The sequence below is a fragment of the Lynx canadensis genome, chromosome D1, assembly GCF_007474595.2.
Source record: "Lynx canadensis isolate LIC74 chromosome D1, mLynCan4.pri.v2, whole genome shotgun sequence".
Lineage (NCBI taxonomy): Eukaryota > Metazoa > Chordata > Mammalia > Carnivora > Felidae > Lynx > Lynx canadensis.
This window is the reverse complement of record NC_044312.2, coordinates 115329175-115355622: the sequence shown is the minus strand read 5'-3', so window position 1 is coordinate 115355622 and position 26448 is coordinate 115329175. Positions and strand designations below refer to the sequence as shown.

Sequence of the window (26448 nt, the reverse complement as noted above, 5' to 3'; positions counted from 1 at the left end):
ACCCGAAGGCCCACGACCGCCACGGTCACGGCAGCCCCTCTCCTGTCCCCATCCAGTGGCCTCTCCCCAGCTGCTGAGAGCTTGGGGGGGCCCTTGGGGGTAGGGCAGTCGGGTGCCTGGGCCCGGGAGCCTTGCCAGGACCCCCTCTTTGTCAAGCTCCAGAGCCCGTGGGGAGCTGGGTTGCCCCCCGGGAGCCCCCAGCTGCCTGATGCCATCCCCATCACGGTGGCCCTGCCCAGCCCCCCTTGGAGGAGAATGGCTTGTTTCCAAGACAGGCAGGGGTAACCCCGGACACAAACAACCTTTTCTTTCCGGACCTAGGTGGTTGGTGTGGGAAGAGGGTGGTCCTGCCGGGAGCACCTGGGCTCTGAAGCTGGCTCCCAGATGATTCGGGCAGAAGCGTCCAGCAGAGGGGCAGCAGGCCTGGGGGGTGGGCACGGCAGACACAGGAGCCAGGGCTGAGGCCCCGCCCCAGTCCCCGCTCCTCCAGGCTCTAACGCCCTGCCCCAGCTTCTGCCCCCCCAGGCATACCCCCAGCCACCCCACCACCACCCCCCTCCCCCAGCCAGGCCCACGGTGCCCTGATCAGCTCTCTGAGCGACTTCCGCCTCCCGCCTTGGCGTCTGTGAGTTGAGCCCCCGTGGGCCCCCACATGTGGCCCAGCTGGGCAACCACCAGTTCTCCCCTCCTGGCCACGGGCCGGGCCTGGCCAGGCGGCCGGCGAGAGCCCCCTTGGTGGAGGCCGGTGGCTTGTAAAGGATCATAACGTGGGGCGGTGCCCGGCAGGGGCGAAGGTCGCCCAGCCTGAGAAGGCACCAGCACCAGCGGCTCAGAGGGTCCCGCTGGCGGACGGCCGCCGAGATGGGGGCTTGGGCCCTGCTGCTGCCGCTGCTCGTGGCCACGGCCCAGGCCCAGGGTACCTGCGGGGCGGTGGCGGTGGAGCTGGGCAGCAGGCGGGTGGCGGGAGGGCACTGACCCCTCCTCTCCCACTCTCCAGTCTGCTCTGTGAGCAACACCTACTTCGAAGTCTCGGAGAACACGAATCAGAGCGAGCCCCTGGCTGACATCTATGTCCCTGAAGGCCAGCAGGTGACCCTCGGACCCTCATCCACCCCCTTGGCGTTTCGGATCCAGGGGACTCAGCTGTTCCTCGATGTGACTCCTGACTACGAGGTGTGGATGGCGGGCCTAGGCGGGGCACCCCTGCGGGGGCAGCTGGGGGGCTCTCCCTCCACAGGACCTGTGCGGGCACCCACACTTCCCCCCCTCCCCGGAGAACGGCTTTTCCAGGGTCTTTGGGTTTCAGTCTGCCCAGGGGTCCTGAGGGTTCTGTGCCTGCCAAGCAATGACCCAGCCCTCTTGGGCCTCAAGGCTTCGTGGAGCACAGACCCCAGGGGGCGTGGGGCCCTTGGGGGCGCCGAGTGACCTCTGGACTTGGCACTGATGCTGGGGCCCCCGGGTGAGCGCCTGCCCCTCTCGGCCTGTCTCCTCGCTTGTGAAGCGGGGCCAGCGTGCTGCGATCAGCGGGGCAGGTGATCTCTGACACCTGTCTGTCCCCCACCCCCCCAGAAGCACACGATGCTGCAGGCACAGCTGGAGTGCAGAAGAGGTGACACCGTGGTGAGTCCCCCCCCCATTCCACCCTGTGCTGCCACCCTGACCCTGTGACATCAGAGCACTCTGCCTGGTCCAGGGCCACTCCCTGGTGACCTCACCCTGTGGCATGTTTTCAAGAGTCACTCCCGGCTTGGCGCCCACACTTCCTCCAGCCCAGACGCTGCCCTGGGCTCCAGACCACCCCCCCCAACACGGGAGGAGCCTCACCCTTCTGGTTCCCTCGCCCCCCACTGCCCCCTCACGTCTGGCAGCAAAATCTGGTCGTTCTGCCTCAAGCTGGACTCTAAGCTGACCAGACCCTTGGCCACCAGCATCTCCTTTCTAGAAACTGACAACTGGTCTGCTCGCTCCCCTCTCGGCCTTGGCCACCCCAGTCCAGTCTCATCGTGGCAGGACGATGTGATCAAGCAAGCGGCCCATCCCTGCCCTGGACGCCCCCGGCTGCTTTCTCACTTAGAGCCAAGGCCAAGTGCGTTGTGCGGTGGGCAAGGCTGGGTGCACGGACCCCGACCCCGCTCCAGCTGGCCCTGTGCCCTCTCCCCGGAGGTGCGCCTGCCTGCCTCTCTCACCATCTCTTGACCAGTCTATTCTAAGCTGCAACCCCAGCCCCATGCACCTGTCAGCTCACAGGAACCACTGTCCACTCTCCCTGTCCTCGAGGCCTGTGGGTGTCCCCCACAGACATCATGGCACACCGCCCACAAGTATCTCGGGACGAGCCTCTGAAAGACAAGGACCCTTCTTAGACACGACCGTCACATTGTTGTCACCCGGAAAAAGTAGAAACTTCTCGGCATCACAAGACCCCCGATGTCCGCCTCTCCCCACAGTGGGGGTCTTTCCCAGTTTGTTGAGTCAAGACCCCAGGGTGGCCACCTAATGAGACTGGCCGCTCTGTGTCTCAAGCCTCTTTCCTCCCTTCTTCTCTCCTCCCTCTTTCTTTCTTGTTAAAGTTTATTTATTTAAGTAGTCTCTATGCCCAACGTGGGGCTCGAACTCACGGCCCCGAGATCAAGAGTCGCGCGCTCCCTCTTAAGCCTCTTCCAACCTGTGTGTTCTCCTTTCTGTTTTCCTTTTCCTTTGAGAATTATTCTCGAGGCAACTCGACTGCTTCACCATCGCTCTCAGTTGGGATTTCGCTGGCCACCCTCCTGCCCCGCCCACCCGTGCCCGGTGACTTTTCTCCAGGGTACTCACCACCTCCTGTGCTCAGTAGTCGCTTCCTGCTGTCCGTCCGCAGTCCCTGTGAACCGTACCCCAGGCCATCGGAGCGGCCCTCCGCTGGGGTGGGGACCTGCAGGGAGGAAGCTGACCGCCACCCTGTCCCCCTAGGTGACCCTGCTGAGGGTGTTTGTGTTTGTGTTGGACATCAATGACAACGCACCCGTGTTCCCCTTTGTGACCAAGCTTGAGAATGTCTCTGAGGTGAGTGAGGGGAGCCAGGGGCGAGGGGCCGGACAGCAGAGAGCTAGCGGCCATGGCTTGGCCTCAGAGATCAGTCCATGGGGGGGTGCAGGGGTACAGCTGGACCACTCCCCCTCCGTGCCCCCAGGACACTAAAGTGAACACCATCGTCGTCCCTGAGACCAAGCTGGAGGCCCACGATCCCGACAAGAGTGACATCTTGTTCTATACCCTCCAGGAGGTGACCCCGGTCAGTGTCCCCCGCCTCCGCACCAGCCCCAGACCCTCCCTTCGGCCCCCGCCCCGCCCCGGGTCCTCCCAGGGTCTCAGGCTGAGCCCCATCCCCCTCCCACCTCCCCAGGGCGCCAGTAACTTCTTCTCCTTGGTGGGCACCAACCTCCCCGCCCTGCGGCTGGACCGGTCCCTGGACTTCTACCGGTGTCAGAACATGACCTTTCAGCTGCTGGTGCGGGTAAGCAGGCCTGGGCACTCAAGCCCCCACCTGAGCCGCCCCCGGCCCGGGGCTCCCGGGCCTGACCCAGCCGGGTTCGGCTGTTGCAGGACACACAGGAGCAGAACGTAGCACCCAGCCACACGGCCACGGCCACCGTGATCCTGGAGGTGCAGCCTGCTGACCTTCGGCCCCCCTGGTTCCTGCCCTGCGCCTATTCAGACTCTCACGTCTGCATCCAAGCCGAGTACCACGGGGCTGTCCCCACAGGGCACACGCTGGTACTGGGGGCAGGGAGGGGCAGAATGGGCACCGGGGGAGTGGCCTGGGTGCCAAGTTTGGTTGTCGTTTTTATGTGGACATCCCTTCGAAAGCCAGTCGCACCCAACCCGGGATGGGGAGACGTGAACAGCCTCTCTGACCTTGGCGGGAGGGCGCAGGCTCAGCTGTCCTGGGGCGGAGCCAGACAGCCCCTGGGGCCCCAGAGGGTGGTGGCTTGGAGGGGCCACGGCGGTGCTCCAGGGGGCAGCCGCCTCTCTGACCGGTTGACTGTCCCCTCTGGGCCCCGAGAGTCACCTTGAGGCAGCGGAGGGCAGCGGGGCCTGGACGCGGGCTCCAGGGCCTCCCGCCGTACGGAGGATCCCCGAGCCCAGACCCTGTGTGACCTCACCCTGTCCCGCGCCTGTGCTGCCTCTCCAAACTCCAGCTGTTCGGATCAATCCGATCAGAACTGGCCGGGTCCCAGAGGGTGTGGTCGGCAGGCGTGAGAGACGACCGGCTGCCCCCTTGAGGGGAGCGGGAGGGGGCGTGCTAGGGCCGTCACACCAGCCCCATGGTGCCTCCTCCTGTCCCCGTTCCCACAGCAAGGCCCCCTCACCCTGCGTCCTGGGCCCATCTATGCCGTGGACGGGGACTGGGGCATCAACCAGTCCATCCTCTATAGCATCGTGAGTGGTGAGTGTGCGCCACAGCCCTGCTTCTGTCCCCACACGACGCCCGGGACCCCATCCCCACCATGGGCGGAGGAAGCCCCAGGGGCACCTGCCGGGTGGGCAGAGCCAGCCGGGACTCTAGGCCTCAGGCCTCCAGAGGGACCGAGAGGCCAGACGCTGCCACCACCCTCACAGAACGAGACGACGGCACGTTTGCCATAGACGCTTACTCGGGCAACCTCACCATGACCGGGGCCGTCCGCAGCCCAAAGACCTTCACTCTGCTGGTCAAGGTGGGCCCCCGGCCAGGCCTCCAAGCGCCCCTCCCGAGCCCCAGGCTGCGGCGCCCGCCCCTCCAGAACCTGCTGGTCACCGCGGCCCCCCCCCACCCCCAGGGCGAGCAGGCTGACCACGCCCGCTACTCGGTGACCCGGGTCACGATCGAGGCCCGGAATGCCAACGGGAGTCTGCTCCAGTTCCCCGAGAGCCGGTACCGCGGCACCGTGGCGCTCGGCTCTGGCGCGGGCGTCCCGGTCAGGGACACGGCCTCCCCCTCCCAGCCTCTGAGGATCTGGGCCCGGGACCCTGAGTTCCCGGTAGGCAGCGGCCCCTCTGTGGGTGGGCTGGGGGGCAGTGGGGGCAGCCCGGGCCCAGGACTCACTGGGACAGTGTCCAGGACTCGGACTCCGCCACCACCTATTGTATCACCAATAACACCAACTTCCGGATGGATGGCGAGACCGTGGTGACCGCTGCCCTGCTGGCAGACGAGGGGGTCTTCTATGCAGAGGTGAGGTCAGGGGGACGTCTCCGAGGGGCAGGGATTAAGGCGGGGCCTACGAGGGACAAGCCCCCGCTCTGCCCCAGGTCGAGGCCACGAACACAGTGACCGCAAGTGGAGCAACCACAGTGGTGGAAATTCAGGTCCTAGAAGAGGAGGCGCCCACCCCCACAGGTGAGCCTCCGGGGGACCCGGGGGACGGCTCAGCGGCGGGAGGGGGGGCTTTCTGCCACAGCCAGGGCGGTGCCTTCCCTGAGGCAGGCACGCTGGGGGCAGAGGCAAGCCCGCATCCTGCCCCTGGCCCCCAGGTCCCCCAGGCCCCCCAGAGCCCCCCACATCCCCAGAGGCTGGAGGAACATCGAGCAGAGCCACCACTGCGGAAGCCCCCAGGCCCCCGAGGCCCTCTCAGGGGTCCTCCACGACCCGTTCTGGGTGGAGCACCGGCCCGCACCCTCCCTCGGGCACAAGTCTGAGGCCACCTGCCTCATCTACGCCTGGGAGGCCCCCCAGTGTGGGAACCGGCACCTCCCTCCCACCAGCCTCACCCAGCGGGGGCTCAACACAGACGCTGAAGCCAGGAACCTCTCAGCCGATGTCCCCTGGGCCCAGCGGGGCCCCCCAGCCCTCAGGTAGCACCTCCCGGTTGCCCTAGAGTCACCTGGATGCCCCCTGACTCATACCGTGAGTGGTCCTGGGAGTAACAGCAGGGAGGCTCCACCCCAGGTTGGCCCGGCAGGACCTCGCCGACCGTAGGCCGCAAGGGAGTCTGCTCTGGTCCGGGCAGAGATGGGTTCGGGGGCCCCAACAAGGTAAACTGGGAAGGTGTGTGGAGGGTGGGGCAGAAGCCAGATTTGGGATCGAGGAGCCCCGCAATTCCAGGCCCCAGCACTGCCTTCAACCGCCTTCCTAGGGTGCTAGGCCCCTGCCTTCCCCTTGGAGCCAGGGGGCACGGATCCCCAGCTCCCTTGCCTCTCTTCAGCAGCCTGGCCCCCCCCCCCAGGGCCCCTGGGAACACACAGCCCCTCAGTTGGGGTGTCAGTAGCACCCACTCCCCAGAACCGCAGCTCTGGGAGGACGCCAAGCCCGGCTCGTGCTCGAGGCGTCCAGAGCCTGGTGCAGGCTGGGAAGTGCCGGAGGCGCCAACGGTAAGTGGCTGTCGGTGCTGCAGGGACGCCAGAGCCTGGAGGAGGCAGCACGGCAGGGGACAGCAAGCCAGGAGTCAGCCACACTGAGGACCAGCGCTTCTCCACCGTGGAGATGGCGGCCCTGGGCGGGGTGCTGGGCGCGCTGCTGGTTCTGACTCTGATCGCCCTCCTGATCCTCGTCCATAAGCATTACGGCCACCGGTTCAAGTGCTGCTCTGGTAAAGCTCAGGTGAGGCGCCGGGGGCCTGGGGGGGAGCAGACAGGACAGGGACAGGGGAAGAGAGAGACAGGGACAGAGAAAGACAAGGAGACAGGGCTGTGCAGGTGAGGACCGAGCCACAGAAAGACGGAGAGGGGGACAGGGGAAGACGGAAAAGGGGCAGGAGAGGGAGGCGAGGAGACACGGGGTGCAGACACCGTAGCCCACGGAACGGGGAGGAGGCCGAAAGAGGCAGAGAAAGGAAGGACGAGAGCCTGGATCCTTGTCTCTGGGGAGGGCACCAGGGGTGGGGCCCAGCCCAGGCCTGGGGTCCTGGTTGATGTCCTGGCTGCCCCTGTCCCCTCCCCAGGAGCACCAGCACCCCCAGCTCTCGGGCTTTGACAATCAGGCCTTCCATGCTCCCCAAGAGTCCAACTGGGCACCGGCTCCCAGCCCCTCACCTGCCCCCACCCCGGCTGTGGCCCCGGAGCCTGCACCCCCGGAGCCCCCCAGCCTCCAGTCCCTGGACCCTGCCTCCGAGTCCCCCGAGGTGGCCCGGGATGGGGGCGGCCCCGCGGCTGTGAGGTCCATCCTGACCAAGGAGCGGCGGCCCGAGGGCGGCTACAAGGCCGTGTGGTTTGGCGAGGACATCGGGGCCGAGGCCGACGTGGTGGTCCTCAACACGCCCGCCTCGGACGCGGCCGGCGCTGCCGACTCTGGCAGCGAGGACAGCAGTGACGAGGCCGAGGCCGAGGCCGAGGCCGAGGGCCCGGGCGGGGGTTCCCGCGACGACGCCAGCTCCACCTACGTGTAGCTGGGCTCCCTGCGTCCCTCGCTGGCCCACCCTGAGGTCGGCTGCGCTGCTCGCCCGCCCCCACTGCACCATGCACAATAAAGCGACGATTTCCAAGCTCGGCTGCGCCAAAGTCGATGGGCGGCCGGGGCGCGCAGGGTCCCCCTGGAGCTGCCGCCGGTGGGAGGTGACGGCGCGGCCCATATGCTGGGACGTCCCCGGCCCCTGCCTGCCGGGGCGAGGCCGCTTCCCGTAAACCACCTGCTGTGCCTGCCAGCCAAGGGGCTTCCCGGGCCGGTGCCAGCTGGTGGCCCAGTTCCTCTCCTGGTCTAACCGCGCTGGAGGGGGGGCACCCTGCGCTGTGGATCCCCCCTCCCGACACGACATGCAGATTCTTGGCCTTGGGGAAACTGAGGAGCCGCCCTCAGGAACTCATTTTGGAGAGCAAGTTCCCTGGGGACCTTCCAGGGGGTCACAGCCAGTGTTTCGGTGAGGTTCGGTGCAGAAAGCAAGCACCGTGCTCTGAGGCACTTGGCCCTGCCTGGCGTCTGGGCTGTGACCTGTGGCTCCGAGCAGAGGCTTGCCTGGGGTGACAGGAGCTGGGAGCGGGCAGCAGGCCCAGGCCGTGGGCCAGCATGGCAGGTGGGGCCGGTCGGCTACAATCAGAGGCCGAGGGGAACCAGAGCCCCCTCTACTGGCCTCCCCAGGGGAGGACCGCCGGCAGGACTTCCTCTCTGACGGCCACCACACTGTCTCTCTGGATCGTCAGTGTTTTTCCTAATGAAAAGTCATCACGAATCTCTTTGCAAATGTCTTCTCAAGGGCACTCGAGTGCTCTTGTCTGAACGATTCCCATCAAGACTCCAAGCCGTACAGCTGCCACATGCCCCACGCTGTCTCCCTTTTGCCCACTTTTCCTTGAGAAAAGAAGCGCCGGGTTTCGTGCGAGGTTCCCCAGCGCCTCCCCCCAGCCCCTCCGCTAGTCGCCAGGGGCCCCCGGCCGGCGGCATGTGCGGGAGGCGCCTTGAGGGAGAGGAGTGACTGGACCCCGCAGGGCCGGCCCCTCCCGCCGCCCCTCCGCGACCCCCGCCCGCCCGCACCCAGGAGCTGGCGCGAGGGGCCTGGGGCACCGTCGTCCAGAGCACGTGACTTCCTCGGCTGCACCTGCAGCCCCCTCCCCCCGCCCCCCGCCGGACCCGCCCCCGGCCCGCCCCCGCCTCGCCTCCATAAAAGCGCTGGTTCCCGGCCTCCCGGGAAGACGAACCGCCCGCCCCGGTGACCCGGCGCCCAGGTACGTGTGGGGCGAGCGGCGCGGCGCGGCGCGGCGCGGCGACGGGGAGGGTCCGGCCGGGGGAGTCGGGTCGGGACTGAGAGGTGGGGGCGCTGCCGGCGGAGGCCTCCCCCCTCCCGCCCCACGAAGGTTTAGGTTTCGCTTTCCCGCCGCCCGCGGTTTCGCTTTCCCGCCGCCGGCGGTTTCGCTTTCCTGGCGTCCCGGGCGCGCCCCCCTCCCCGCCCCCCGCGAGCGGCCGTCCCGTCGTGTCTCCGCAGGGTCCCGCCAGAGCCCTCGCGCCGCGTCTGGGCTCTGGCTCCACACCTGTGACTTCATGCGTGCGGCCGCTCGGATCCCGCACATTTGTGGTCACAGCACGGCCACCGCCGGCAAGAATCCCACGCCTTGGCGACGTCGTGGCCATCAGCCCTCCCCCCGCGTCTGTGGTCCCAACACCTTGACAACGGGGCCACGCCTGCGACATCTTCGGTGACACGCGGGGAGCCCCTGTCACCCGTGCCCAGCCCTCCCAGCACCGCCCCCCGCCCCCTCCGCCCAGGGCTTCGGAGGGAGTCATGGCCGCGGCTCCCGAAAGGTGAGCGCCTGTCCCACCGCCAGGGTGCGCGGCCACGCCACCCGGCCGGCCGCGCCCTGACCCCGCCGGTCCTCCGCCCGCAGGGGGCCCCCGCGCCCGCGGTTCGCGGACTGGCTTCTGGGGGAGGTCGGCAGCGGCCGCTACGAAGGCCTGCGGTGGCTGGACGCGGCCCGCACGCGCTTCCGCGTGCCTTGGAAGCACTTCGCGCGGAAGGACCTGGGCGAGGCCGACGCGCGCATCTTCAAGGTGGGCCTCCAGCCAGACGGGAGGGCCGGCCCAGGCCCCGGCCCGCGCCCCCAAGCTCACACCTTCTTCCCCCTGACCCCAGGCCTGGGCCGTGGCCCGCGGCAGGTGGCCGCCCAGCAACAGCGGAAGTGACCAGCTGGCTCCCGAAGGCCCGCTCCGCGCCAGCTGGAAAACCAACTTCCGCTGTGCGCTGCACAGCACCCAGCGCTTTGTGATGCTGCAAGACAACTCGGGGGACCCCACCGACCCGCATAAGGTGTACGCGCTCAGCTCCGCACTGGGGTGGAGAGGTGAGGAGCCCGCGGGAGGCAGGTCGTCCAGGGCGGAGCCACGGTGCCAGGACACGTTGGGACTTTGCACTGGGCAGATCTGTGGTTTCTGAAACTGGCCTGGAAGAGGCTGGAGCCCGGTTGGGGAGGGCGGGGAAAGCTTATGTGGCCTGCTGGCACTAGTGGGGGACGGGTCGGGGGCATCCACACCCAGTGTCCCAATTGCCGAGTCTCATCCCAGTTCTCCCTCAGAAGGCCCAGGCACTAACCAGGGGGACGAGAAGGCCCCGGAAGACGCCCGACCCTTGATGGTAAGGTTGCTCTGCCCTCCCGGCTCCCAGGTGGGGGTCTCCACTCCTCGATGGAGCCAGGAGATGCTTACGCTGGCCCTTCTCCTGCAGGGTGGGCTCCCTAGGCCGTGCCCGGCGGGAGCTGCTGCTGAGAGGCAGGGGCCCGGGCTGAGCTCTGAGCTCTGTGCCCCCAGCTCCCCTTGGGGCCCCGCTGGCAATGCTGGGGACCTCTTGCTCCAGGCTCTGCAGCAGAGCTGCCTGGAGGACCATCTGCTGGAAGCTGCATGGGGGTTGGACCCTATCCCCCCAGAGGTCCCTGGTGAGACGCTGGGTTGGGTGGGAGCGCTCTGCCTGGCGGGGCCCCGTGCCAGGGGGAGGAGCAGGCAGCACCGCAGAGTCATTGTAGAGAAAGGGGAAGGGGGGGGCGGGTGACCAGCAGAGACAGCGCCAGCCACAGCTGGGCCAGTACAGCTGCTCCCTCGGTCACCCTCCTCAGGCCCAGCGCTCCCCAACATGGTGCCATACCTGCCGAGGGCAGTGGAGACAGCCCCCAGCCCCAGGCTGCCGGCCCTGCGGCAGGCCCCGGTGACAGGTGAGAGCAGTCGGGCGCAGGGCGTGAAAGAGGGAGGGGCCGGGGGACCCGGTGCCAGCTTCCGCCTTCCTCCCCAGACGCAGGCCCGGCCCCAGCCCTGGAGCCCTGGCAGCCCCCACGGGAGGCGGCGCCTGGCATCCGGACGGCAGGTGAGGTCGTGGCCGGGCCCGGCCGCTCACAGATCGGGTCACAGGCAGAGCCCAGCCCGGGGGCCCTGGAGGTGACCATCATGTACAAGGGCCGCACGGTGCTGCAGGAGACCGTGGGGCGTCCGAGCTTCGTGTTTCTGTACGGGTCCCCCAGCCCAGCCGCCGAGGCCGCAGAGCCCCAGCACGTGGCCTTCCCGAGCCCGGCCGAGCTCCCGGACCAGAAGCAGCTTCACTACACAGAGAAGCTCTTGCAGCACGTGGCCCCCGGCCTGCAGCTGGAGCTCCGGGGGCCCAGGCTGTGGGCGCGGCGCCTGGGCAAATGCAAGGTCTACTGGGAGGTGGGAGGGCCCCTGGGCTCCGCCAGCCCCTCCACGCCCCCGTGCCTGCTGCAAAGGAACCAGGACACCCCCATCTTCGACTTCAGCGCCTTCTTCCGAGGTCAGTGATGCACCCGACGGGGGCGGGGGCCGCTGCCCTCCCCCGCCCCTCTCCTGCCCTCGCCCTGCTCACCACAGCCCTGCCCCGCAGAGCTGGTAGAGTTCCGGGCTTGCCGGCGTCGGCGCTCCCCGCACTACACCATCTACCTGGGCTTTGGGCAGGACCTGTCGGCTGGGAGGCCCAAGGAGAAGAGCCTGGTCCTGGTGAAGGTGAGGCACGGGGTCCCGTGGGCAGGGCCGCAGGCAGCCCAGCCCGTCTGGCCTGACGACATCCTCCCTGCAGCTGGAGCCGTGGCTGTGCCGGGCGCACCTGGAGTACGTGCAGCGAGAAGGCGTGTCCTCCCTGGACAGCAGCAGCCTCGGCCTCTGCCTGTCCAGCTGCAACAGCCTCTACGAGGCCCTGGAGCACTTCCTCATGGAGGTGGAACAGCCCGCCTAAGCGCCAGAGCCCTCTGCAGTCCAATAAAAGCAAACCAAGAAACCAGCGCTGGTGTCCTGAGCAGGGGCGGGCTGAGGGGTGGGACCGGAACTCAAGAAGGGGCCCCCCAGACTTCGAGGCTCCCCGCGCATGCCCCGGAAGGGAGGTGACCACCCCTCACCCGCCCGCACACCCGTCCTTTTCTGTCTTCGTGATGAAGAAACAGGCCACACGCTTCAGAGCCAACAAACTCTACTCAGAATACAAAACGCTCTGGGGACAGCAGGTGTTTGCTCCTGCCGGGTGTGCTGGGGAGGGGGACGCGTGAATGGCCGACTCTGTGCCGTGTGCAGGGCTCTCCTGCCTTCCAGTTCCACCAACGCTGTGCTCTGCCCCGTGGGAGGGAGCAAACCGCGTCATTTACAGAACATCAAACAGAAAACGTGGGAAGGGCCTTCCCTTAATAGGATAGAAAATAAAACGAGGCCATCTGTGAGCTGGGTCGGGGAGCCCCCCTGCATTCCCCTGGCCCCTCCTGATCCCAAAGGCTTCACCTTTCAAATACTGAGTCAATCCAGAAGTTTCTAAAGATAATCCATTTTTGATAAATTAGAACACCATGGAAACAGTGTGTATCTATAATATACATATAAAAAAGTCCAGTTTTGAACCGTGAGCAAGACAGGGGCACAGACCACGTGTGGTCACAGGAACCCTGAACACAGGAGTGATGGCTGTCTCCAGAGGGGTCTGCTCCTGCCTCTCCCAACAGAGTGGCTCGGGGGTGGGGACTGGTGCCCCCTTGCTCTGTGCCCGGCTCAGCTCTCGGTGCCCTGGGGGGGTGCCTCCTCGCCGGCCTCAGCCCTCCTGTGTCTGCGCATGTGCCTGTACTTGTCCACGTAGGCCTTGACCAGGTTGGCCACCTTCACAGGGTTGATCTCCCCGCTCTTGCTGTGGCATATCTGGGGGGCAGGGGGTGGTGGGGAGGCACAGTTTACTCAGATGTCCCCATAGTGATCATGGGCCCTCAGAGTCCACATCCCAAGGGACAGAGCACAACCTGCCCACCTGCCTCCCACGACTGCTGAGCGTCCGTCTCCAAGCCCGAGTGGTGCAGCCAGTGGGCTCCAGATCTGAACCCGACACGCTGGGTCTGAGAACTGCCCACCTCCCGGGGTCCTGTCTTCCTCCCGGCTGCAAGCTCGGTGTGCTAACAACTACCCTCTGCCACTCAGCCTATTTAACGAGTGACAAGGATGCTGTTCCGTCCCCTCACACACACTGTCTACTCTTCCTGAGCACCTATGAGCTGCGGTGATGGGACACAACCGGCCCCTGGTGGCCAGGTCACACCAATATTGCCCCAGGCCTGGCTGCACAACCCTGGGCTGGAGCACCTTCCGGAGCCCGCATCAGCGGGAGACAGCACAGACCCGCCCCCGGGGACACCTGACCAGGGTGCGGCGCCCACACCCACCTTCTGCACTGCCTTGCGGAGAATGTCCTTATACTCGTCCTTTGTCACCTCCCTCTTCTGATAGAAGGGCTTGATGGCCAGCTTCACCTCCTCCACTGCCCGCTCCTGCGTGTGCAGCTTCTTCATGTACTGAGAACAAGGACACCTGTGACCACCCGGCCCCGGGGGCACCCTTTAAGGAGAGGAGCCCGCCCCTGAGGAAGGAGGACGGACACTCACCTCCTCGGTTTTGGCCTTCTCCGCGGCAGGCCTGGGAGCAGCCGCTCTCTCCTCAGAGTTGCCAGCGACAGCGGCGTGGCCGGCTGGCTCTGAAGCCGTGGTCGGGGCAGTGGGCGCCGGGGCTGGGCTCTGTGCAACCCCACCGCTCGCCAGCGGGAGGCTCCCCTGCAGGATGAACTGGACCGTGGGCTGGCTGGCTGGCACGTAGGGCGGGAGACTCAAAGGGAGAGCTGGGGCGGTGGGCAGGTTGGGGGTATAAACCTGGGCAAAAATGTGGATCACTCAGCACAGATCTCAGGCTCCCGGCAGGAAGATCCCCGGCAGAGGGGGAAGTCCCTCAGCCCCAGCCCGGCACAGCCTGTGTGGCCCGGCACACGACCGCGTCCCTCCGGCCCAGGCACCTACCTGAGAGGGCTCGGCGTCCGGGAAGCCAGACTCTGCATGTGCATAGCCAGGGGCAGGCGGCTCAGAGAAGGATGCCTGCTGGAACACCACCGAGGGCCCCACGTCTTCTGTTTCCCAGGCCCCCTCCCGGGGCTTCTGAGGCCTGTGGAGCGGCGTTCCTGAGGACCAACACGGGAGGTGGGTGCTCTGTGGTTACCCCTGGGCCACAGGCTGCTTCCTGGCCGGGAAATTCCAGAAAAGCATCCCAGCAGCAAGGACCACGGGCCAGGCTGCAGCCATCTCCCTGCCCCATGGCCTACGCTACTGAAGTGGCCAAAGAGGTCCGTGTACCACCCAGGGAGAGAAGACCGCCCCCACATACTGGTGGCCGCTCCGGGCCACCCCCATCCTCACACGCCGCCCTGGCCACCCTGCCACCCTACTCACGCAGGCCTCGCTCCTCGGCAGGGACACCACTCTCCGCTTCCTGCAGGTTCCAGGTGACTCTCTTCACCAGGGCTTTCGCCCGCAGCAAGGGGGTCTGAGAGGCGCCTTCCTCCTTCCCCGCAGGCACCCCGACCCCAGCCTGGCTTCCCAGGGTGCCAGGCGCCGTGGCAGCCCCAGCAGCATCCTGCTGGAGCAAGGGTTTCTCTTGGGGGCCCTGTGCCTGGGGCAGGGGCTGCGCCGCCTCATCATCGTGGATCAGTGCCACCTCGCGTCTGATGACAGCCACCAGGGCAGGGTCCTGCTGCTGGCTGGCTGGGGGCACCACGGGATTGGGTGGGAAGTCTCGCTCTGGGGAGGAATCCGTGCTCTCTGGGGAGGGCGGAGAGCTCATGTCATCAAGCTGCAGGAAGAAAGCGTCACTTGAAAACTCCTCAAAGACGTGCCCGGCCTCGACAGAGTCCCCGTAATCAAGGTCCTCGGGTGGACACTCCGCGGGCACATCCGGGGCCTCCTTGTGGGCCTCGGCCCCTGCTGGAGAGGCGTCTGCTCCCACGGAGACCAGTGGCTTGGCCGGCTGCTCCCTGTCGGGCTTCTGCTCCTCCTGGGGAGGGGGCACCAACTTCCTCTCTGGAGAGCGAGGCCTCGGCCGCTTCTCACGGGAACGAGGCCGTTGGTGCTCCCGGGACCTGTGCTCCGTGCTCGGCGACCGTGGAGACCCGGACTTGCGCTTCCTCCGCTCCCGGGAGCTCCACCTGACGCGGGGGCGCTCCCGAGGGCTCCTCTCCCGGGGGCTCCGCTCCCTTGTGTGCCGGTGCCTCCGGGCCCTCTCCAGGCTGCTGGGGGGGGAGCACTCCCTCCCCCGAGACCTGGACCCCGACCGCCTCCGCTTCCTCCTCCTGCTCTCCCTGCGTTCATGGGAGGAGCTGCCGGGGCTGCCTGAGCGGGACCGGGACCGTGACCGCCGCCGGCCGCGTCCCCAAGAGTCCCTCCTCCTCCTCCTGCCCTCATCCTTCACCTTCTTCCGCTTGGCTCGCTCGTGGCTGCTGGAGTGGTCACTGGAGGACCTGCGGCCCCGGGCCTTGGGCTGCTGCCTCTTGGGGTGCCCTTCACCCACCGGTGGAGACACCGACCGTGAGCTCCTCTCCCCAGAGCGGGAGCCTGAGCGGGAGCCGGAGCGGGTCCTCCTGTGCTCCCTGGCCTCAGCCCGCTTCCTCTTGGCCTTCTTCCTGCCACGGGAGCTGGATGTGGAGCGGGAGCAGGACGGGGGCCTCAGCTCCACAACCCTGTGGGTAGTTGTCTGCGGGGCGCCCGGGCTGGGTGGTGCCCCTGGCTCTACATCGGTCACGCAGGTCACCGTCCGCTCCTCGGAGCCAAAGAAGGTACTGCAGGGCAGCTGGTCCCTGTCCTCCCACGGCTCTGGGGGGGACGGCCTCTGCGCCCTGGACGCCACGCCCTGGCCCTCCCGCTCCAGGTCGGAGGAACCCTCGGCAGCCCCCTCGCCCCGGAGCTCGAGCGTGCTGGCGGAGGACCCGCGAGGGGACTCAGGCTCCGTCCCAAAGACCTTTTCCACCGTGTAGGAGGTGACACAGCGCACGGTCTGCAACGCCGGCGCCTTTGGGCTGTTGATGGAGATGGTGCGCGTGATCTCAGAGGGCAGGAGGCCAGAGCCCAGGCGCTCGGGGCTGCTGCCGGCGGAACCAGAGTCGGAGCCTGTGGGGTCGAAGGGGTCGTAGATCTCGCTCTTGAGCTGCTTGGCCTTCCTGATGGAGAAGAGGGGAGCGGGGTTCTCTTTCCTCTGCACCTTATTGTCGACAGGCCGGAACGTGTTACAAAAGCCGGGGTTAGAGAGTCTGCCGGAGTGTGCCGTGTTCCCGGGAATATTGATCCTGAAGCTCTCGAAGGTCGAGCTGACACCCTTCCCCTTTGAGGGTCCCAGCGTGGCGGGGGACTGGGATCCACCCCCTGAGTGTGTGCCAGGCTCTTGTGGGCCCCTGCTGCTGGGCTCGCCCTCTGCACGGGCGCCGTGGCTGGGCTGCCCGGGGCCCTCCCTGCCCGTGAGCCGGCTGATGCAGGAGCTGGGGATCTCAACACGCTGCTCGCTGGCGGGGGCCGCATCCGCCCGCCGGCCGCCACCGTCCTCCCTTCTGACCTTCGGTATCCTGGGTAGCTCTGAGATGCTGGGCCTCCTGGGAGCTGGCTTCACGGCCTGTCCCTGCAGCGCACTGGCACGCGGCAAGTGAGAGCAGCTGCCCGAGGTCTTAGAGGACACGGAACTAAGGGGCCGAGCGTGCCTGCTGTCGCCATCACATCCAGGGGCGTCACTGTGCTTTAAGCCAGGCCTGCTTACGTTTGACAGGTTCTGAGCCTGACCTGACGGAGGGGTCACGGAGGAGTCCAGTCTCACGGCTGCCGCTGGGGTGAGAGCGGGGACGCAGGAGGGGGTGGGACCGCCGTGGCAGCGCAGCCCCGCACTCTGGAGCCCGCTGCCTGAGCGTGGTGCTCCGGGCAGCAGGCAGGCCCCGGGGCCTCTGCCCCCTCGAGGTGGAGCGCCTGAGCTTCTCGGAAAGGAAACGGGTGCTGAAAGACACGAGAGTGAGTGGCCATCAGTTTCCACTGCCTCCTTTAAAAAGCGGTCATTTTGTTGGTCCAGATCGAGATGACTTTCTCTTAGAAGCTGGGCTTTTAAATTCCTATCCCTACTCATGCCTTGGGCTAGAGTCCTGTGCTCCTGGGGGCACGGGGTGAGAGGCCCCCGGCCACACCCACGAGCAGTGCTCACTGGCCGCTGGAAGCGCCTGTGCCTGTTACACAGGGAGGCCCCGGAGGGGCCGCCTGGCTCTGCGCTGCCCTGCCCCCCATGGCTGGGCACCCCCAACCCCGAACACCCTCTAGGGCCCGGATGTGCAGGGGAGGGCTCCACAGCAGCCGGTTCCGTGGGCTCTGAGAGAACACATGCCAGCCACATGCCAGCCACGCAGGGTCTGTGGGCTGCCCGGAGACCCCACCATCATCTAAACTCAGCCTGCAGACTCTGATCAGAAAGCGATGTTGACTTAACGGAAGCATGACCTCACATAGAAAACTGCTTTTAGGTACGTTCTGAACAGAAACCTATTTTAGTTCAACGGTCTCGTCAGGACCCGTGGCTCACATGCCCCTCTCAACCGCCCCGAGCATCGAGGCAGAGAGGGCGCCCCCGCAGGCTCCACTGGGTGTCATGCAGAGGCCTCCTCACCTGCCTTCTTGGCACTGAGCGAGCCGTCCCGGTGGATGGTGATGTCTGCACCGTTCATCATCAGGAGGCTCTGGCCCGACAGGATGCTCCCCACTAGGTCCGGGACGGGGGCCTCGTCCACCTCTGGCTCGGGCGCCGCGGCAGGAACACTCCTCCTGCAGGTACAGACCCGTTGCTGCCTCCCCAGGTCCCAGCCCTGCCAGACCTCGGTGTGGGGAGGGCATGAGACACCCCTGCCCCCAGCAGCTCTGACAAAAGACAAGCAAGCAGGCTGCCTGGAGGTGAAAAATCCTCTGGTGCTTCTGGCCCCAACTGCTACCAACAGGCAGGCTATTTACTGGTTTCGTTGGTTTTTTTGTTTCATTTTTTGTTTTTTTTTTTAAATCGGGAGTGAAATAGAAGGAAGGCACCCAGCCAGGGGTGGCCGCCCTGGATAGCAGTCCCGTGACAGAGATGGGCGGGCAGAAGCAGCCTCAAGCACCTGCAGCCTTCCTCCTGCTCCTCGTGCCCTTTACGGTGGCACGTCCTCGACAAACGGTCAAGGGAGGGGCCCTGGGAGAGGAGGTGCGCCAGCCCCCCCCCCCCCCCACTGTCCCTGTTGGCACACACCTGGAGAGCCCCACGGACACGGGCCTGGCCACGGGCCGGTGAGAGCGCAGTGCCGACTGGGACAGAACCCTCCTCTTGGCGCTCAAAGGGGAAGCAGGGTCCGCAGACTGCTCCTCGCTGCTGGAGAGAGCACACGGGCCACAGGAGCGGTGACCCCCACGGAAGGCCCAGGAGACCCCTTGTCAAGCACACACATGGTGGCACCTGTGCCCCAAACCCGAACACGGGACCCACGAGCAGCTTCGTGTCAGCAGCTGCATGCACCTCTGGGCGGGCCCAGGGCAGCAGGGACCGACACGCAGAACAGCTTTCTCCCTGTTAGTGGCTGAGGACCTCCGGTGTCCCTTCTGGGCACCACCTGGGGAGGTCCGACGAGGGTGGGAGACTCAGGAACCGTTACCCTCTCTTTACAAATGTGGGATCTGGGGCCCACTGTCCACGAAAAGAGGGGGAAGCCCCTCCCTGCGGTTACCTGTCAAAGGGGTCCAGCTCATAGGGGTCTCCGAAGAGCGACAGAGTGGCCACCCCGATGTCTGCACGCATCAGTCCCAGAGAGGGGTCCGCAGGCTTGTGCACTGACGGGGTGCAGGCCCCGCGGACGGGACCCCGGAGGCCCAGCGTCCGTGCAATGCGGGACCGAGCTGTGGCTTCATTCTGAACCGAAGTCACAAAAAAACCAGGAAGGGCGAGTGAGGCTCTAGAAACACCAGTGCAAGGACTAGTCTGCACAACACACACCAGACTGAGTAAGCGCTAAACCCCAGCTGACGGCCTCCACTGGGGGAACAATAGCGTTTCAGAGGTTTTGCCCCAGAGTTGAGGACTACATCCCAACAGCCCCGACCCCCGCAACGCAAAACCACCGTCCGGTGATGTCCATCCACCTGAGGACGAGGGCTGGGGGGGCGGGTGCTCCCACACCAAGCACGTGCGGGCAGCAACCCCTGGGGCACCCTGGCAGGGAGACGCTGACACACGCGGTCGGCGCTGTTCGGGGCGTGAAGGGCAGTGAGCCAGAGGGCTGACGTCTGCACGGCGGGAAGCGGGCGTGCCAGCACCCACTGGGTGCGGCCGCAGCTTCGGCTTCCTGTCCCTCCAGGAGTTCCGTCTGGACGAACCACCACAGCAGGTGCTCGAATGCCCCGCCGAGAACTAACAGAAACGTCTATGTGAGCGTATACCACGTGCGTGTGTGTTAACCGGGCAAAGGCGACGACCTTGAGCAGGAATTCACACACGGATGCGGCAAACGCTTGGCTGCAACTGAGCTTTTTATGTTTTATGTACTGGTGTGCTTTAACCGTCCAGCCCAGGAGCTGGGGTGAGGACAGACACCACGGAGCAGGACGCACAGCACAGGCGGGCGCTCACCGGGGGAGGCGCGCACACACTCAGAAGGCCCGCGGCAGACACGCGAACGAGGATAAGGAACAGCCTGGGACGGCGTCCGCTCCCCACCCTCTGGCCTGTCTGCCCCTCCGCACCCCGCAGGGCCCACCTCTGGGGTGCCCGGAGTTGCACACGACCCCTCCCTCAGGATGCCCAGCTCCAAAGGGTCCTGGCAAAACTCTTGTCCCAGCCCCACCTTTACTCTCTGCTGCAGAAAAGGGTCATGTTTATCAGCGACTCTCTAAGTAAACACAGAAAGGAGGCTTCGTCTGAGTCCCACCCCGCTATCCGAGGGGCTACCTTTGACCTCTTCCCTTTTCTCTTCTTGGCACGACCCTGGCGTTTCTTAGACCTCGTCCCGGAGCCCCTGGTCTTCACAGACGACCTGGACTGGGTCTTCCTTCTTCCTGACACCTTCTTCCGTCTTCCTACAAAGAGGACATTGAGAGTCTGTGCTTTACTGTGCGCCCTCAGGCCCCCACTCCACCCCACCCCACGTGTTCCCCCTCCACGGACGTGCCGTGCACTGCCAGGACCCGGCACGCAGACAACTATACGTAGTGGCTTCAGGTTTGTAAATGGAGAAATCACGAAAAAACAGTGCTTCCTCACAAAGGAGCAAGAGAGGGAACGCAGTGCACAGCAAGGACAGAGTGTGACTCTGGAGTTTGCTCTGATCCGTAAATCTGACTTTTGTCACCAGTAAATATTTTACATCATTATGAAACAAAATTAAATGGGGGAAAACAAAAAACAAAAAACCCCCCGACAACCAAGTTAGTAAAATGCAACAAAAGATCTGTGTCTGCTTGATCTGCCCAGAGGACTCCTTCCAACAGACTTAAAAACCGCCACGTATTTCCAGTAACACATCCTAGAGATTAAAGCGCACGAACACCCAGGCTTCAGGTGAGTCCGTCTCCTCAGGGGTGCCACCACGGGCTTGGGGGACCCTAATTCTAGGACACTCCAACACCCCCTGGAAAACCGCAGGGACCTCAGCCTGGAAGGAGGGGATTCTAAGGAGACAGAGGGATCGGCCCTCATGACGTACGTACGTTTTAATACGCATCAAATGTATCTAGCTCCCTAAGTTCACGATGGGGCTAAAAATCCTAAACGATCGTGATCGCTGGTGAGGAGGCTACTAGTCACCCGGTGGTTCTGAGAACTGGTCAATAAAGGAAACAAGCCAACGCCTTAAGTGCTTTGCCCACAAAAACCGCAGGAGTGGGAAGTAGCCAGTGCCAGGAGCAAAGGCTCTCTGCACCTTCCTCGGTGCGAGCGCGGGTCTGAGCGGAGCGCGGAGCGCAGAGACCGCAGCCAGGGAGCCCAGCAGTCACTGCTGCCCACCCCCCCGCCCCCTCCCCGGGCAGCTGGCAAATGCAAAAGCAAAGAGCTAAGGACCTACAGCTCCACCAGCGGCCCGCGGTCTCTGCCCGCCGGGGAGCAGCGTGTACGGGCAACCCCACTATCAAGACGACACAGGGACACTTACCAGGCACAGCTGCTGGTGCAACGTGGATCTTGTTTGGCTCTGGATTCAAATCTACTATTTTTAAAAATTCTACCTCACTTACGATACAATTAGAACCTTCAATACTAACAGACTCATGGGGTTAAGGAATTTCTGTTCCCCTCCTCAGGTGCAACAGTGATACTGTGCTTAACTTAAAAAAAAGACATGGGGCGCCTGGGTGGCTCGGTCAATTAAGCGTCCAACTTCGGCTCAGGTCATGATCTCATGGTTCGTGAGTTCAAGCCCCACGTCAGGCTCTGTGCTGACAACTCAGAGACTGGAATCTGCTTTGGATTCTGTGACCTCCTCTCTGTCCCTACCCTGCTCGCGCTGTCTCAAAAACAAATAAACATTAAAAAAAAATTTTTTTTTAAAAACCAAAGGAGAAAGAAAAGAAAAGAAAAGAAGAAGGAAGAGAGGGAGGGAGGGAGGGAGGGAGGGAGGGAGGGAGGAAGGAAGGAAAAGACAAGACACAAAGGCCGTGCTTCCAGGGCTCCTGGGAGGGAGCAGGTGAGTGAGGGAGAGGGAGGCCAGGCCAGGCTGGCTCCGTGGGGACTCCACTCGTTCGTCCCAATGTTTCCACCACTTTGGCAGAAGTCTATAAAAAGCATTAAAAAACTCACTAGCAAAGCCAACAAAAGAAAACCAAAACAGCAAAAAGGCACAACCAAGCACAGATCTACGCAGCTGCCCGCACACAGGTAGAGTGCACGCCAGGGGCTTGGTGGTGTGCGCGTGAGGGACGGAGGAAAACCCCTGCAGTCAGTCCTGCCTGCTCAGCGCTGGCACAACCCAGCCGTGACCCTGAGGCCACTGTCTAATGGAGAATCAGCGAGCAGGCACGGTGCTGGCCCTGAGGAGTCGAGTTTCTAGCACCAGGAGACACAGACGGGAGACACGAGGAAAACCTCAGGAACGGTATGACCGTGGTGTGGATTCCCCAGCTCCAACAGCCGGGAGCGATGACCGACCCCTGGCAGAGAACTCGCTTGGAGCTCAGTTTGCTATTGTGAGTCCTGCTCCGGCGGACAGGAGAGAGCATCCCCGAAAAAGGGGAGAGGCCACACGAGGCACGCGGACACAGGTGGCCACTCCAGCACAGCCCCAAGCAGGAAGCTGGGACAGCACCGGGTCTCCGCCCTGACGGTGGGGGACACAGGGCACGTCCAACACACACCGAGTCACAAGGAAGCTCACTGGCATGGTGAGGACACACGCCGCCCAGTCCCTGCGTGGGCGAGGACGCGCAGCACTCTGGTTCACAGACTGCCGACAGGGGTACAAAGTGCTACGCGACCTGGGACGCACATCTACCCAACGAGCCAGGAGCCGGGTCCTGCGCTGACCCGAAATGAAACCCTGCCCACAGGAGACGGGTACTCGAACGGGCAGGACTTCACGCCTTTGTCCTCCACGGCCGTGATCACAACACAAAGTCGACCCTCGACAGCAAGCAAAGGGGACGAAGTGCAGCCTTTCCGTGTATAGGGGGGCAGACTGTGGGGGGGGGGGCTCCCTCAACAACAAGCAGAAGCCAGCCAGCCACTGGCACCCACAACCACACACGCTAAGCTGGAGCACATTCAGCACCTCACAAAGGTCTCGTTACGTGAAGTCTGAAAACACACCAAACTGACACCCGGCACTGAGGAGAACAGCAGGGCTGCCTGGCGGGGCTGGGACGGGACCTGCCTGGGACGGGACCTGGCTGGCGGGGCTGGGACGGGAACCAGCTGGGACGGGACCCGCCTAGGACGGGACCTGGCTGGCGGGGCTGGGACGGGACCTGCCTGGGACGGGACCTGGCTGGCGGGGCTGGGACGGGAACTGGCTGGGACGGGACCCGCCTAGGATGGGACCCGGCTGGCGGGGCTGGGACGGGCAGGGCCAAGCCAGCTGGACGTTACGCCTATCAAACCTGGAACCACACGGAGCGGACACACCACATTCTTATCTCGATGAAGCGGACTTTAAAGACCTCGGATCATAAGCCGTGAATAAGACAGGTGTCCATGGGGCGCCTGGGTGGCGCAGTCGGTTAAGAGTCCGACTTCAGCCAGGTCACGATCTCGCGGTCCATGAGTTCGAGCCCCGCGTCAGGCTCTGGGCTGACGGCTCGGAGCCTGGAGCCTGTTTCCGATTCTGTGTCTCCCTCTCTCTCTGCCCCTCCCCCGTTCATGCTCTGTCTCTCTCTGTCCCAAAAATAAAAATAAACGTTAAAAAAAAAAAAAAAATTAAAAAAAAAATAAAAGACAGGTGTCCGTGAGGCCGCACTGGTCACACGTGATGGAGCAGAAGGAAAGGGGCCCCTGGGAGCACAGTGCTGACTGAAGAACGCACAGCTTGGAGACACATGGCAAGAAAGCAACGAATTAATCATTGTAATTGCTCCCACACAGCAAAGTCCAGGACCGGGGTCTTCCTGATCTACTGTGGCATTTAGGGAAAAGAAAAGGCAATTCTGCCAAATTCTCCAGAAGCTTCCTAACCAACGACACGAAGGCCAAGCGGCCACGACACGCACGCAGAGAGCACGGCCGCAGGGACCTCACCGCCCACAGTGGGTGTTCGCAAGGATGACGCGGACCAGACCCAGCTGGCCCACAAGACGTCCGTGTGCCACTTCTGCTACTTGAAAACCCAGGTGACGGCGGCAGGAGGGACTCCGGGGGAAGGCCCTGCGGGGCGAGTGTGCGGCCCTCGCTGAGCCAGCACACCCGGGCTTACCTGCTCTCCTCCTGCGTTTTGCGGGGGCTCGGGGCGCCACGGGGCGCTGGTACACGGCAGTGCTCAGACCGGCAGCGACAGCCTCAATGGTCTCATCCAGCAGAGAAGACATGAGGTACCGTGGGACATGCTACACGAGAAGGAGGGTGCCGTCAGCAAGGCGACTGCCCTCAGGCTGTTCATACCGCCCGCTGTGCCCCGTGAGGACTCTGGGCAGCCCTGCCGGGGAGCCCTCGAGGGTCAACCCTGCACACGCCCCCGCCAGGCTAACCGCAAAAGCCAGACGGCCACCAAGAGCTTCCTGTGGGCACTACGGGGCCGGGGGGGGGGTGCTCCTGAGAAGCAAGTTCAGGGTGAGAATAAAGAATGAGGGCCAGGCAGGCCGCAAGGAGCCAACGGCACAGCCAGTGCCAACGAGTCAGCACACCGTGCCGGTGCAGAGCCAGCCGGCACAGTCCGGGGACCGGAGAGAAGAGATCGAGGGACAGAGAGGAAAGAGCAGCCAGATGCAGGGCACCAGGTGGACACAGGAGCGGGTGACGGCGTGGGGCACCAGCCCCCACAAAGTCCTCCGCCCCTCCCCATCGGCTGACGCCCCCTTGGGTGAGCACGCCGACCTGTGACAGGCACTGCTGACCCCGGCTGGTGCTGCTACAGGATGGGGCGCACACCCGGAGGGAGGCTGGAAGGGTCGGCGTGGGGCCCTCCCTGCAGGACTGTGGACGGGAAGAGACCAGCTCTCTGCTCCTGCTCCCCTGGGCCCGCCGGGCTCGGTTCCCTGCACGGCAGCCAGGACACGCCCGCAGGTGCACGCCGCTGCCCTCGCAGGCCCCACCCTGCCGTCCGCACCCCTCCGCCGTGCCCACCACCCAGAGCACTTGGGCAGCCAAGGTGCACCAGGACGGGGGCGGGCAGCACCCAGAGGGGCTGAGCCAGGAGCAGCCTCGCAGCCACAGCGTCGTGCGCACCCACCTGGATTCTCCTGGCGGTGGAGATCCGATTCCGGTTCACGGTCGCTCGGACTCTCTCGCTCTGTCGTGTCCTGGCAATGGCACGGGTCCTCCCCACGTGAGGCCGAAGCCGGCTGGTGGTGGGCACCACGTCAGCCAAGATCAGGGAGACCTCCTCCTCAGTCACGGGACCTGCATCTGGGAAGAAAGAAAACCCTGGACTGATGTGGGGCTGCCACGCCCCCATCCTGGCAGGGGGACTGAGTGGGAGGCGGGGGGGGGCATCCCCCTGGAGCCTGGGCTGCCCTGCCGGAGAGCCCTGCGAGTTCTCCCACAAGACGAGAAGCCCCCGCCCCCCTCAGCACGCCCTGCCGGAGAAGGAAACATTACCAGCGGTGGGAGCAGCTCCAGGGGCAGCACATTCGGGACAGAACCACTCGTCCACTGGTACCTCCTGGAGAGGAGGGTCCAAACATTCCATGTGGTACCTACCGGAACACAAGGGTGGCAGACAAGCGTCAGTCTCCCTGCCGTAACTGAGTGAGCCACACAACAGTCATCCAAATGTGCCCCAAGGCCGCCGTGCACCCTGCTATAGACTGGACTGTGTCCCCTGAAAGCAAACACTCAGTGTGACCGTATTTGGAGATGGGGCCTCTGGGGAAGGGGGGAATTAAATGAGGTCATGAGGGTGGGCACCGTGGACCCAGGTCCTTAGGAAAGGGAGGGACCCAGAGCTCCCTCTCCCCAGCAGAGGGGACACCACGAGCACACAGCAAGAAGGTGCTGCTGGCAGCCTGGGTCGCCTCCTCAGAGCCTGACCCTGAGGCACCTGGAGCCCACCCAGAGGTGTGCTCAGATGGGAGACAGCAGGCTGGCGATACTCCCGCAGTCCTTCCCGGGGGCATGCCGGGGATCTCTGCTCACCAAAAGGGGCCCTGACAGCCCCTGAACCCTGCACGGGAGGCACACTACGTGGACGGACCGAGCTAAGAAAGTGGCCACCTGACCCGGGCCACTGCGTCCTGTGGGGGCTCTGCCACTGACCGTGGCAGGGATCTGGCGCCTGCCTGTGGCTGGAGGCTCATCTCCGGGTAGCAGACGTCAGCTTGCCCTCCCCCAACCCGGCTGTCACTCAGCAGCCCCGAGAGTTTCAAACGTTGACACCTTACACTTCATACTCCAGTCTGAGAAGCTCAGGGAAAAAGAAAGGTTCTGTCTGCTGAAAGCAAATGGAAATGTAGCCTAAGCGTGGTTTTCCAGGTGCTTCAATCCAGTCTTCATGGAAAGCAGTTTGGGAGGAGTCACCGCTGGCATGGGCCACCTGCGCCAGCCTGCTCCAAACTTCATCCCAAGACCCCACACAGCCCTGAGCCAGGCAAAACCCCATGCGGACACCCTGCCCCGAAGACACGAGGGCAGACTCAACTCTGCTTACAGACCACGTGCTGCTCACGGTGCTGGCACACGAGCAGCCAGGGACACAGAATTCCAGGTGGAAGCCCTCACTCCATGAACCCCTCGCCAGGACCTCACATGAGAACCGCAGGGACGGGGGTGAGGGGGCTCCTCCTAGAGTGTAACTCAGCCCAGCGTCAAGTCCTAGGGAGCGCCCCAAAACCCCAAGTAGATTCCAGCCTCAGAAGACCCTCCCCTATGTGGTCTCGGGAACAAAATCTCACAAAGCATTCCAAGGATCCGACATGGGCCACCCTACGTTCTCCTCACACAAGCTCCAGGGCCTCAAGCAGAGGCCACTGGTGCGTGTGACGGGTGCCCAACCCGGCCAGCCTACGTCCAGCACAGTCACCCCACGGGGTAGACTCACACCCAGTGAGGGCCACAAGATGCCCATGAGGATGGGGGCATAGCTCCTGTGCCAGGCATGCTGCTCTGCCCAGCAG

The 26448-nt window shown here is 64.7% G+C and overlaps 3 protein-coding genes across 9 annotated transcripts in view; 2 read left to right on the top strand and 1 right to left on the bottom strand.

Moving 5' to 3' along the window:
* Window positions 1–752: 752 nt before the first annotated feature.
* CDHR5 (cadherin related family member 5) lies at window positions 753–7423 on the top strand. The gene is made up of 15 exons (XM_030331026.1): window positions 753–916; window positions 998–1173; window positions 1570–1620; window positions 2950–3042; window positions 3170–3271; window positions 3383–3493; window positions 3583–3753; window positions 4336–4426; window positions 4600–4697; window positions 4800–5000; window positions 5081–5194; window positions 5272–5359; window positions 5494–5814; window positions 6354–6559; window positions 6900–7423. Exons 1-15 carry the CDS (start codon window positions 862–864, stop codon window positions 7341–7343), a joined length of 2322 nt encoding a protein of 773 aa, XP_030186886.1. The 5' UTR covers window positions 753–861; the 3' UTR covers window positions 7344–7423.
* Window positions 7424–8561: 1138 nt separating this feature from the next.
* On the top strand, window positions 8562–11654 carry IRF7 (interferon regulatory factor 7). 2 transcript variants are annotated; one of them, XM_032594959.1, is made up of 10 exons: window positions 8562–8613; window positions 8871–9187; window positions 9271–9433; window positions 9516–9723; window positions 9958–10013; window positions 10104–10311; window positions 10489–10584; window positions 10662–11171; window positions 11262–11380; window positions 11454–11654. In XM_032594959.1, exons 2-10 carry the CDS (start codon window positions 9168–9170, stop codon window positions 11607–11609), a joined length of 1536 nt encoding a protein of 511 aa, XP_032450850.1. In that variant the 5' UTR covers window positions 8562–8613; window positions 8871–9167; the 3' UTR covers window positions 11610–11654. The 2 variants fall into 2 exon arrangements, with proteins under 2 accessions (XP_032450850.1, XP_030186888.1); XM_030331028.2 differs by having other exon boundaries at window positions 9955–10013.
* Window positions 11655–11823: 169 nt separating this feature from the next.
* PHRF1 (PHD and ring finger domains 1) overlaps window positions 11824–26448 on the bottom strand; it is a 30862-nt gene continuing 16237 nt past the window's right edge. For 3 of the 6 annotated variants that reach the window (XM_030331020.1, XM_030331022.1, XM_030331025.1), the window contains 12 exons: window positions 24935–25032; window positions 24567–24742; window positions 23595–23724; window positions 19649–19776; window positions 18432–18613; window positions 17960–18079; window positions 17351–17505; window positions 14116–16692; window positions 13690–13847; window positions 13285–13545; window positions 13066–13194; window positions 11824–12550 (listed from right to left, as the gene is read on the bottom strand). In XM_030331020.1, coding sequence (XP_030186880.1) covers window positions 12407–12550; window positions 13066–13194; window positions 13285–13545; window positions 13690–13847; window positions 14116–16692; window positions 17351–17505; window positions 17960–18079; window positions 18432–18613; window positions 19649–19776; window positions 23595–23724; window positions 24567–24742; window positions 24935–25032 — 4258 coding nt within the window. In that variant the 3' untranslated portion in view covers window positions 11824–12406. The remainder of the gene's footprint in view (window positions 12551–13065; window positions 13195–13284; window positions 13546–13689; window positions 13848–14115; window positions 16693–17350; window positions 17506–17959; window positions 18080–18431; window positions 18614–19648; window positions 19777–23594; window positions 23725–24566; window positions 24743–24934; window positions 25033–26448) is intronic. The other 3 variants (XM_030331021.1, XM_030331024.1, XM_030331023.1) reach the window with 2 other exon arrangements.

Excerpts from the sequence above, each read along its gene's own strand:
- CDHR5 (XM_030331026.1), top strand. The coding sequence starts at position 862 with ATGGGGGCTTGGGCCCTGCTGCTGCCGCTGCTCGTGGCCACGGCCCAG. Across the intron at positions 1,621-2,949 it reads GCAGAAGAGGTGACACCGTG|GTGACCCTGCTGAGGGTGTT; the intron begins GTGAGTCCCCCC and ends CTGTCCCCCTAG. Across the intron at positions 5,001-5,080 it reads CCCGGGACCCTGAGTTCCCG|GACTCGGACTCCGCCACCAC; the intron begins GTAGGCAGCGGC and ends GACAGTGTCCAG.
- IRF7 (XM_030331028.2), top strand. The coding sequence starts at position 9,168 with ATGGCCGCGGCTCCCGAAAG. Across the intron at positions 9,188-9,270 it reads ATGGCCGCGGCTCCCGAAAG|GGGGCCCCCGCGCCCGCGGT; the intron begins GTGAGCGCCTGT and ends CTCCGCCCGCAG. Across the intron at positions 10,014-10,103 it reads AAGACGCCCGACCCTTGATG|GGTGGGCTCCCTAGGCCGTG; the intron begins GTAAGGTTGCTC and ends CTTCTCCTGCAG.